We start from the raw sequence: 12730 nt of genomic DNA, 5'->3' as shown, positions 1-12730 counted from the left end.
TAGTATATTATCGATTTTTGGTTATGAAATACAGCATAAAACACCGGTGTCTTTTTCTTGCGTTTAGGCTAAAATTTTACAAACATGACTCACTTCCAAACAATTTTTCAAAATTGTATTTATTTATATTTAAGAGAAACAGCTATTCATCATTGAAATTTCTTTAATTTATAAAATAAATTATTGATAAATTTTTTGAATATGAATGACTACTTTTTTGGATTTCATAATTTAGTATAAATATAATTCCAGACAGATTTTTTGAGTGACGTTGAACTGTTTCTAACAAATTAAAAATAACGAATATGTTTTTTTTTCTAATAATTAGAGCGGTAGAAAAAGCGTTATATTTATGAAACACTAGTGTTCCATCTCCGTCAAAGTGTTAATACGAAATTATACATTTTGTTTCAATTTAAATATGAAAAGTGAATATCCATACAAAAGCAGAAGTTTCGGCAACAAGGAACATATTAAGATACTTAGTAGTAATTGTGATACAAAAATGAAAGTAAGTATTGTAATCAGAAAGTGTTTTAATTGTCAGGACCTTTATTTACATTCCAATTGAAATTCCGGAAAGTCGTTAAGTATTTCTCTGGGAACAAAGACAGAGACACAAAAGACAAAACAAGAAAAACAAAACTTTTTATCAGACTATTTAAAACTCCCTGAATGGCAACATTTAAAATAAACATTCAATGATATTTCATAATTAAGTAAATTAAAAACTTATAATATATTTATTACACAGTTCAAACTATTAGAACATGATTGAATTTTATATTACATTTGAAGTAGCAGTCGTTTCTTTTATAAAGAGCATAGGAGCCATATTTTTAAATTGCTAAGGGGAGAATTCTGGAAGAAAAACACCTCAACTTCTAAAGAAGCGCTAAGAAAATTTTGGGTGTTTATTATTATTTTTTTTATCTAGCAAAACTTGCAAAAATTCAAATGTACCTAGCTAGAGATATTAATTTGAAATACGAAAATGTTTGATGTAAAAATGACATTTTCTGAAAAATTATAACTCATCACCATATTGTCTTAATCCTTTTTAATTTAAGTATAATACGAATGGTATCAATTATAATAATATTACAACATTTAACATACACACAGTTACACTTTGATAAAATGTAGTTTTCTTTCTAAAAGTAACTAATCAAATAACTATATCTATAGTAAATAACTATAGTAAATCGATTAACTATCGGAAGAGAATTAAACGAAAATCAGACCTACTTAGTCAAAGCTCCAGCACAATAACGAATTAAAAAAGCAGCTGGTTTTGCGTTTTGCTCTGTTAATTCAACCCACGACTCTGTATTGACAATAGAATTAAAATTCTTAAAAATAAAGCCCATTATCCGCTCTTTGAAAGCATCATCACTGTGATGACATGCCAGACTAAGCATTGGACAGGCGTTGTTCACATCAAGTAAAGATAAGAGATCTTTCATACAAGCTTCTTTAAGACACAAAATCTCACACTTGTCAGCTGCGTTGTAAAGCTCACATGCTTCTTCGTATTGAAGACAACCTTTTTCACCACAGTATAAGTAGTTGATGAGTTTTTTCATAACAGAAACCCGGATATCCGTCACTTGCAACTCATTATTTGCGGCTTCTAATGTGGAATGTTCGAACATACGGCAAAACACTGGTGATCTTGCACATAATATTGCTTTATGCGCTTTGATGGTGGTATCTTCCACTCGAAACGTAACATCAGTATTCATGGCTTGGGTAAGCATCCTTTTAAAATCGATCGAAAGTTGCTTCAATGTTTCAAAATCAGGACTATCGTCTGGAGTATTTTCCGTTCCGGAGGACTGGGTTCGTTCGGGCACTGAATCTGCAATTTTCAATGTGGATTCATCCATTTTCTTTTGCTTCAAGTGCGAGTGGGCCCCTTGTTCCTTCCGGTCTGCTTTTCCTGAATTATTATGGATCTGATTTGAAGAGCTTTGTTGATAGCTTTCGGATTCTGAACTTTTGAGGTTACGATACATGCTTGTCACTGTTTTTATATGACTCTCAACTTCCAGTCCACTTTCTCTAACAGAACAATTGATGTCAATTGTATCAGGCAAGAAGGTGATTGGTGGTAGTTTTATGTTCGGTATCAAATTCGCAGGTCTCAATTTTGAAAAAGAAAAAACAGAACCTCTATGTTCATAAAATGGCCTTCTCATGGATACAGTGGATACAGCTATTGCAAATATGAAATCACTTTCATCATTAGAATTGCTGTATAGATCTAATTGGAGACAATAATTGTGATCAACGGTCGTAGCAGCAAGTACCAAGAACCAAGAGTCACTATTGTCTTTATAATAAAATTCCGGACTTGAAATAGGAAAATCTGGTAAGCTATAAAATTTCTCTATTTTCCACTGAAATGACAATTCGCCGTTCTGCGATGCGCTAAAATAGGACTTCGCTGTACCATGATTTAATTCCATCTTAAGAAATTTAAATACTTCAGTTATAATAATTCGATTCTCTGTTTCTAAGCTTTCAATTCATGTTTCTTTTTATTTTCACAGGAATCATCCATCTCTCAACTACCGCTTAGCGTCGATTTAAAAGAGAATGTCGTTTTATAATAACTGATAACACTTTCTATTCTTTCACAAGAGATAAATTTTGGTATCGTTTTAATAAATTATAGTATATGTATTTTGTTTGAAAATAGGAAAGATAAGATACGTGTATCTGCCTCTGCCATATATGGCAACGTTACTTTTAAAAAGTAACGAATAAAAGTACAAGTATTTTTAAAAAAAGTTTCGGGTAAAAAGTTCTTATTTTAAAAAGTAACGAGTAAAAAGTACAAGTACTAAACAAAAAAAGTAACGATTTAAAAGTACATTTCTAGGAAATCGAAAATTCAAAGTAACCTAAAATTTTATTGAATAATATTCTTATGTTCTTTAATGTTTTTGCAAAATTGTTGTTATTTATTTAATTATTTTTAATTTTGAAAGTTATGGATATTAATTTATTTTTAAATTCGGAAGAATGGTATAATATAATTTTAAAATCAAATATAATTTTAATATCAAACTTTTTATGGATTTGCACGAGAAAGAAATTTTATCTATGGATGGGTGGTCTAATGTAAACAATAACAAGCGTCCTTAAACCGGAAGAAATTTAGAAGATTTCCGGTGTATCCCTCCGCTTATGTTATGACTACGAGGCGATGTGTGAACAAGCCTAATATTCTATGCAGCTTCGTTATTACAATTTGGGTTCAAATCTGAACATAATTGTATCATTCATAAGAGCTTTCAGAAATGTATTGATTCTCAGAGGTCGTAAGGTCGAAAAAAATTTTGGAAAGTTAATATCTCATTGTNTATATATATATATTATAAGAGCGTGAGATAAACATTTTTAATAATGCTTTCAATTTACGATATACACAGATTTATTCTTTGCTTACTGTTTGATAATTTAGTTATCAATGTTCTTTTTATCCTTCATTTATTATTATTATATCTGGTTACAACGCCTTTAAATATTGCAGGATCTTGCAGTATTTCTTGTCTATTTAATGACGATTGTTTTTATAAACAATTATTGCTTTTTCATCCGGTCTACCCGTGATAATTTGAGGCAAAATAACATATACTTTTTATCTGTTGTATTTGCGCCAAAATGAAAAATAAGAATTTAGATTTTTGTTTCGTCTATGTGTTTAGAAGCAAAAAATCTTTTTTGGGAAAACAACTACCACACGTCTAAAGATAAATATTATATTCTGCCATATTTATAGAATCAAATTCTATACTAAAAATAATTCTTTAGCATGTATATAATAAATTACTTTTCAAAACTCTTTGACTCAGAATATTTATTAAAAATATTTTTCATACTTTCTTTTGATTATTTTGAATCAATTTAGATCAAAATAAGTGAAAAATATTATACTAAGTATTTTAATGATTTTTAGTAATGAAATACAGCATAAAACACATTTTTCTTTTCCTGCGTTAAGTCTAAAATCTTCTAAACAATTTTTCAAATTTGTACTTATTTATATTTAAAGGAAACAGCTCTTCATTATTTAAATTTCTTTTATTTATAAAATAAATTATTGATAAAGTTTCTTCAATATGAATAAAAAACTACTTTTTTGGATTTCATATTTTAATATAAATGAAATTCCGGGCAGTGTTTTCGAGTGACGTTGGACTGTTTCTTACAAATTAAAAAGAGCAAATATATTTTTCTTATAATCAGAGAGTTAGAAAAAGCGTTATATGTAAGGAACACTGGTGTTCTACCTCCATCAAAGTGTTGATATGATATTATACATTTTGTTTCATATTAAATACAAAAAGAGAATATTCAGACAAAATCGAAAGTTTGTGATTTAACAATGGAAGTACGTAGTGTAATAAAAAATTGTTTTTATTGACAGGACCTTTATTTGCATTCCAACATAAATTCCCGAAAATCGTTAAGTATTTATCTGGAAACAAAGACAGAGATACAAAAGACAAAACAAGAAGAAAGAAACTTTGTCTCAGAGTATTAAAACTCCCCGAATGACAACATTTAAAATAAACGATCAATGAGATTTCATAATTAGTTAAATTAAAAACTTATTATTATATATTTATTACACAGTTCAAACTAATAAAAAATAATATAATTTCTTTATACTTGAAATAGCCGTTGTTTCTTTTATAAAGGGCATAAGAGCTACATTTCTAAATTGTTAAGGGGAGAGTTATTAAAGAAAAACAACACAACTTCTAAAAAAGCTCTAAGAAAATTTTGGGTTTTATTATTTTTTATAAAGAAAAACTTGCGAAAATTTTGAAGTACCTATTTAGACATAGTACTATGAAACACGAAAACGTTTGATGTAAAAATGACATTTTCAGAAAAAACGTAACTTATCACCATATTGTCTTAAGCCTTTATAATCTAAGTATAAAACAAATAGTATCTCATATAATGATATTACAATATTTAACATTTACATGCCTTTTACTTTACACAGTTAAACTTTGGTCAAATAAATCTTAATAATAATGATATTCATGTTTGAAGTTTTCTAAATGTAAATTCTCAAATTAAATAACAACATCGTGAGAAAATTAAACTAAAAACAGACCTACTTAGTCAAAGCTCCAGCACAATTACGCATTAAAAGAGCTGTTAGTTTTGTATCTTTATCTGTTAATTCAATCCATGCTGCTGTATTAACAATAGAATTAAAATTCTCAAAAATGAAGTTCATTATTTGTTCTTTGAAAGCATCATCACTGTGGCGGTATGCCAGACTAAGCATTGAACAGGCGTTGCTCACATCAAGTAGGCATAAGAGATCTTTCATACAATCTTCCCTAAGATACAAAATCTCATACTTGTCAGCTGCGTAGTAAAGCACACACGCGTCTTCGTATTGAAGGCAACCTTTTTCACCAGAGTATATGTAGTTGACGAGTTTTTTCATAACAGAAGCTGGAATATCCGTCACTTCAATCTCATTTTTCGCGGCTTCTATAGTGGAATGTTCGAACATGCTGCAAAACACTTGTGATCTGGCACATAATATATTTTTATGCGCTTTGATGGTGATATCTTCCACTCGAATCGTTACATCAGTATCCATGGCTTGGGTTAGCATCCTCTTTAAATCGATCGAAAGTTGCTTCAATGTTTCAAAATCAGGACTTTCGTCTGGAGCAGGGGTCGGCAACCTTTTGAAATGAAAGAGCCAAAAGTTACAATTTTACAAAATTTCCCGCTTTTAAAGAGCCACTGAAAATTTTTGATTTAATACTATAATATTTTTTTATGTATATATGATTTTTAATTAAAAAAACGGTTTTGAATACAGAATAATATTTATTATTTATTTTTAAAATGCGCTAATAATTTTTTTAAAATTTAGTTTTTATTTAATTTTTTTAAATTATTTCTTTTGAGGGGGGGGGATAAGAATACTTGGGTCATTAAAATTCGATGAAAATTGTAAATTTTCTTACTAATTCTTGTCAAATTTNATACATATGGCAAAAATTTATACATAACTTAGGGTCATCACTTAACTAGATTTGCTGGATTACTGGTTGACAATTATCTTGCTTCAATATCATCAACTGGACAGTCCCTGGCCATATCATCAGCTGCTGTAACCAAAAATGCTTCAAACAATTTATCCTTTCCTTAAGTTTACAGCTTTTTCGTCATAGCGATTCCCTATACCCAATTAATTTTTATTTACTATCCCTGACCAAGTGTCAAGAGCATTTATTAATTTTACCATGTTTTGTATTTACCAATGTTTCTATATTGCGTTCTCTTTTCTAACTGTGCTTAACACAACTCAACATAAATTTTCTGAGTTTTATATCCCTAACTAGTAGGGGATCAACTAATTTAGCCTGCTTTCTATTCTCAGCTTTTCATAGTCTAATACCATCTTTTTTATAGATAAAATTTTGTTCACATGCCACCACTGGTTGCACCGTTACATATTCGGCTTTTGTCCCGTTTGGTCAATTTTAAGCTAATTTCATTTCAACCACCAGCCCCACTCTTTATCTTTTGAGTTTTCATAGTATTTTATTGTTTTAGTAGTCTGTTTAATTTTAAGTTTAGTATCACATATCAAAATTTAAAAAATTTTCATACTCGCTCCGACCATTATTTAAATTCGCTTTCTTTTAGGTTCCTCTAATATCTAACGCTTATCTAACTAATTATGATGCCAATCAATCAAATTAACGTTTTTTATACTCGCTCCGACCTCCAGACCCACTTTCTATTTTCTTGTTTTTTACAGTTTTAACAAATATTGGTTGCCTGTACTCAATTAATTTTGTTCCTAATAAACATTAACCAATATTTTCCCCACTCACTCTGACCACCGGACCCATTTTTTAACGGTTAGTACTAACCGGTTAAAATTTATTTGAATAGGAACAGCATTCAGAAAGGATTCTTCAAGTGAAACAGGGAAAGTTTATCAAAGAAATTTTTAAAAAAAGCTTTCTGGATATATATTTATTCTACAATTATTAAGTTTTGCATTTTTAGTATCCATTGCGAAAGATTCTTGTAAGTAACTATTTTTTGATGTTTGGTAAAATATCAACGAGAAATGTTGCCATAGCTGTATGGCAAAGGTGTACCATAGCCTATGGAAAAATATTTCGTCATAAGCTGTAGCACATCTTAGTTTTATGGCAAAAATTTGCCACATAAAAAAATGCCATAGGATATTCCTATGGGGTTTTGCCTATGGCAAACTTTTGCCATATATGTATGACAAAATTTTGCCATACATGTATGGCAAAATTTTGCCATAGGCAAAACCCCATAGGAATATCCTATGGCATTTTTTATGGCAAACCTATGGCAAATTTTCCTAAGGGTGGTATCTACTCAACTATTTTTTAAATATTTGCACACTATTCAAGAACAGGCTAAAAGCTATAAAATATTTTCACTTAAAAGAATCAAAAGGAGAATTAATAGTAATATGATAAAATTTCATACTACTTGATAACTCATTATTTTAAATTTTTTTACTATTTGCAGATATAGTTATTTTATTTCTATATTATAAATTTTTTTAATAATTACGTTTTTCATGGTATTGTGTTTAACATTTAAATAAATACTGTCAACTAAAAAATTTGGAGTAGTTATTCAATGTGTGCAAATATAGCATACTTTGTGTATTGTTCTACTTCTTTGTAATAATTATTTTCACTTTATCATAAACGCAACAAAGGTATCTGACGTTATTTCGGAACTAAAAAATTGCACAGTGAATTAGAAAAACAATTTAAAAAGAAAAAAATATTACTAATGACATTAATTGCCTTAATGAAAAAATTCAATATATATGGAGTATAAACTAGTTATTAACCTCTATTTTCTATGTGTTATTTTCCTAATTGTTTAAGAAGTTACATTTTGAACTGAAAGCTCATCACTGGTTAAGAAAAGAACTAATTCGTGGAACTAAATTGAACCCACCACGCCACCCTTGGGTTCCGCGGAACATCAGTTGGGTACCGCTATGAGAACTTTTCCCCCTCGACCGGACTTTAACACGTTGAATGCCATGGGGGTCACCGGTGACCGACGCTGAGTTCTTTCGCAGCGCCACGGGGGCACCGGTGACCGTCGAAGCCAAGATTATAAGAAACACATAATTCGAGTAAATTTTTAATGCTTTTAATTTTTTTATATTATTATCGTTACTGAAATAGTTTGAAGAAATTAATGCAATATAGAACACACTAAAATAGTTTTATTTATATACACAGAGATGCCAACTTGCTTCGGACAACGAATAAATATTTTCAAGTGGTAGTAAATTAATTGTGGTTCTGGGTTTAATAAATTTAATTAAGCAAATTTGTAATCCTGATATGTCATGGTTAATCTTATTTTAAAAATCACAATCGTACATCAACGCCAAACACTCAATTGGGTATAATATGAAAAAAAGCACAACTACTTCCACTTACTAGGAATAAAATTTACCTTTTAGTTTAATTAATAAACTGAGTTTTAAATATGTTTACTAAATTCATAAACTTCGGTAAAACAACAATATAAATTATTTCCAAAGGAACTAGACTAATACAATTCCAACCTGGCGAGTAGCGACTTATAACAAGACACTTCGTTTGATGCTTTTACCTGTTGCTAGAAATCAGGTTCGCAGAAAATGCTGTTTACTAGTTAAATTTAGTAGGAATAACACGATCTGTGACGTAGGCTATAGTATACCAAATTACGAATAAGCACAGAATTGTTCTTTTTATACATAAAAACTTTAAATATTTTGAACTATTCAACTTAGTTTTTATTTTATTTCATTACGCGCAAAAATTATACAGGAAAGTATTACTGAAACTAAACATAAGTATGTAGTATAAATCAAAAATGGTTCTTTTTATGATTCCTTACTCCGTTCCCTGTTACTTTCAAGCTGTTATTCATAATCACATAAATTTTTTTGGTGTCATTTAATTCAGCATAAAAATTTACAAAGAAAACAATACTTAACTTACCTAAATAATAAAGTTCCTTCCCTTGCACCTTTTCTGCTTAATACTCTTTATCACTTTCGAAGCAGCGTTTTTTTTTTCTTTCTTATTGTTATTATATCAAGTTACAAAGCCTTTAAATTTTGAATGATCTTGCAGTATTGCCTGTCTATTTAATGATGATTGTTTTTTTATAAGAAATTATTGCTTTTTAAACCAGACAACCCGCGATAATTTGAGACAAAATTGCATGTTCTTTTTATCTGTTGAATTTGCGCCAAAATAAAAATTACGAATTCAGATTTTTGTTTTGTCCGTGTGTTTTAAAACAAAAAAATCCTTTGGGGGAAAACGACTACCACCTGTCTGAAGATAAATACCATTTTCTGCCACAGTTAAAGAATCAAATTATATTACCAAAATTATTCGTTAGCTATGCATATAATAAGTTATTTTTTTAAATCATTTAACTTTAAATATTTATTAAAAATATTTTTCATACTTTTTTCATTATTTTGAATTAATTTAGATCAAAATAATTGAAATATATTTAGCATTTTAAATACAATTGCTTATGAAATACAGAATAAAACACTGTTGTCTTTCCCTGCGTTTATTGACTAAAATCTTACAAACATGACTCACTTTCAAACAATTTTTAAAATTTGCATTTATATTTAAGAGAAATAGCTATTCATTATAGAAACTTCTTTAATTTATAAAATAAACTATTGATAAATGTTTTGAATATGAATTAAAAAATATTTTTTTACAATTACTATTTTGGGATTTTATGTTTTAATATAAATCAAATTCCACACAGATTTTTTGAGTAACTATTGGAATGGATCATACAATTTAAAAATAGCAAAAATATTTTTTTCTAATAATTAGAGGGGTAGAAAAAGTGTTATATATATGGAACACCGGTGTTCCATCTCCGTTTAAGTGTTAATACAAAATAATAGATTTTGCTTCAATTTAAATATGAAAAGTGAATATCCATACAAAACCAAAAGTTTCGGCAACGAAGAACACAATAAGATACTTAGTAGTTATGATACAAAAATGGAAATAAGTATTGTAATCAGAAATTGTTTTAATTGTCAGGACCTTTATTTACATTCAAACGAAACATCTGGAAAATAGTTAAGTATTTATCTGAACACAAAGACAGAGACACAAAAGACAAAACAAGAAGAAAAAAAATACCTTGCCTCAGAGTATTAAAACTCCCTGAATGACAATATTTAAAATAAACAGATAAAGTAAATTAAAAACTTATTATATATTTATTACACAGCTCTGATAAAACATGATAGAAGTTTATATTTTACATTTGAAGTAGCAGTTGTTTCTTTTATAACGAGCATAGGAGCCACATTTTTAAATTGTTAAATGGAGAATTTTGGAAGAAAAACCTCACAACTTCTAAAGAAGCACTAAGAAAATTTTGGGCATTTATTATTTATTTTAACTAGCAAAACTTTCAAAAATTCTAATGTACCTATCTAGGGATAGTAATTTGAAATACGAAAATGTTTGATGTAAAATTGACATTTCCTGAAAAATTATAATTTATCACCAAATTGTGCTAAGCCTTTCTAATTTAAGTATAAAATAAATAGTATTCCCAAAAATAATATAGCAATATCTAACATTCTCATATCTTTTACTTCACACAGTTACACTTTGATAAAATGTAGTTATCTTAATAATAATGATATACATGTCTGAAGTTTTCTAAAAGTAAGCTCTGAAATCAAATAACAATATCTGAAGAAAATAAAACCGAAAACAGACCTACTTAGTCAAAGCTCCAGCACAATAACGCATCAAAAGAGCAGCTAGTCTTGTGTCTTTATCTGTTAATTCAATCCACGACTCTGTATTGACAATAGAAATAAAATTCTTAGAAATATAGTTCATTACTTGCTCTTTGAAAGCATCATCACTGTGACGATATGCTAGACTGAGTATTGAACAGGCGTTGCTCACATCAAGTAGGCATACGAGATCTTTCATACAAGCTTCTCTGAGACCTAAAATCTCATATTTGTCAGCTGCGTAGTAAAGATCACATGCTTCCTCGTATTGAAGGCGACCTTTTTCACCAGAGTATAAGTATTTGATGACTTTTTCCATAACAGAAGGTCGGATATCCGTCACTTCAATCTCATTGTTTGCCGCTTCTATAGTGGAATGTTCGAACATGCTGCAAAACACTTGTGATCTTGCACATAATATATTTTTATGCGCTTTGATGGTGATATCTTCCACTCGAATTGTTACATCAGCATTCATGGTTTGGGTAAGCATCCTTTTTAAATCGATCGAAAGTTGCTTCAATGTTTCAAGATCCGGACTATCATCTGGAGTATTTTCCATTTGGGAGGATTGAGTTCGCTCTGCAATTTTCACTACGGATTCATCAACTTTCTTTTCCTTCAAATGTGAGTTGGCCTTTTGTTCCGTCCGGTCTGCTTTTTCAGAATTATTATGGATATGATTTGAAGAGCTTTGTCTATCGCTTTGGGATTCTGAACTTTTGAGGCTGGGATATATGCTTGTCACTGTCTTTGCATGACTTTCAACATCTAGATCACTTACTTGAATAGTACAAGAGATGTTAATGAAATCATACAACAACGATCTCGGTAGTCTTATGCTTGGTAGCAATTTTACAGGTTTCAATTTCGAAAAATAAAATTCAGAACCACTATTTGCATAAAATGTTGTTCCCTGGTTTTGAGATACAGTTATTGTAAAATTTAAACCAATTTCATCAGTAGAAATTTTATGTAGATCTAATATGAGAAAATCATTGGGATGATAATACGAAACTTTAAGTTTCAAGAACCAAAGGTTGTTACTGCCTTTATAATAAAATTCCGGACTCGAAATAGGAAAATCTCGTTGTAAACGATAAAAATTCTTGATTTTCCACTGAAATGAAAACGCGCCATTGTGTGATGTGCTGAAATAGGACTTCGCTGTACCATGATTTAATTCCATCTTAAGACATTTAAATACTTCAGGTAAAATGATTCGATTTTAGGCTTCTAAGCTCTCAGTCTACGTTTCCTTTAATCTTCACAGGAATCATATACCTCTCAACCACCGCTTAGCGTCGATTCAAAAGAGAATGTCGTTTAATTATAAGTGATAACACAATCTATTCTGACACAAGAGATAAATTTTGATACGGTTTTAATAAGTTATAATATATATGCACTTTGTTTGAAGATCAGAAAGATATGATATGTTTGTCTTTCGGTTTAAAAATACAGAATGAGGAATTTAATGAAATTGTATTTCATGATATATATCGCTATTTCGTCTCTAACGGCGGCATTTAACTTACGTCTTGCTAAGACTAAAAGGTTTTCATATTAACAAAAAAATTTTTACTGTTTTTTACTAGATGTTGAAATGCATGTTGATATTCAATCAACAAGTTGTTCAATCAACATTTAATCAACCATATGATACAAAAATGTGATAAATATAGGATATTTAACTGAACTATTTTTTAAATGTTTGCACAGTATTCAAGAACAGAATAAAAGCTATAAAATATTTTTACTTAAAAGAATAAAGAGGGGAATTAATTGTAATGCAATAAAACTTCCTACTACTTAAAAATTCATTATTTTAAATTTGTATTGTACTTAACTCTTGAATAACTA

General features: G+C 29.3%; 3 protein-coding genes across 3 annotated transcripts; all 3 read right to left on the bottom strand.

The window, feature by feature from the left end:
• Positions 1-518: 518 nt before the first annotated feature.
• LOC139426785 (protein maternal effect lethal 26-like) lies at positions 519-2613 on the bottom strand. The gene has a single exon (XM_071186760.1). It carries the CDS (start codon positions 2469-2471, stop codon positions 1245-1247), a length of 1227 nt encoding a protein of 408 aa, XP_071042861.1. The 5' UTR covers positions 2472-2613; the 3' UTR covers positions 519-1244.
• A 2527-nt stretch (positions 2614-5140) lies between these two features.
• On the bottom strand, positions 5141-5641 carry LOC107438907 (speckle-type POZ protein). Its single transcript, XM_043053352.1, has one exon. It carries the CDS (start codon positions 5639-5641, stop codon positions 5141-5143), a length of 501 nt encoding a protein of 166 aa, XP_042909286.1.
• Positions 5642-10317: 4676 nt separating this feature from the next.
• Positions 10318-12323, bottom strand: LOC139424790 (uncharacterized). Its single transcript, XM_071186790.1, has one exon. It carries the CDS (start codon positions 12054-12056, stop codon positions 10845-10847), a length of 1212 nt encoding a protein of 403 aa, XP_071042891.1. The 5' UTR covers positions 12057-12323; the 3' UTR covers positions 10318-10844.
• Positions 12324-12730: the final 407 nt, after the last annotated feature.

The sequence above is a fragment of the Parasteatoda tepidariorum genome, chromosome 10, assembly GCF_043381705.1.
Source record: "Parasteatoda tepidariorum isolate YZ-2023 chromosome 10, CAS_Ptep_4.0, whole genome shotgun sequence".
NCBI classification, from domain to species: Eukaryota; Metazoa; Arthropoda; class Arachnida; order Araneae; family Theridiidae; genus Parasteatoda; species Parasteatoda tepidariorum.
Note: the sequence above shows the minus strand (reverse complement) of the source record. Positions and strands in the feature narration are given on the sequence as shown.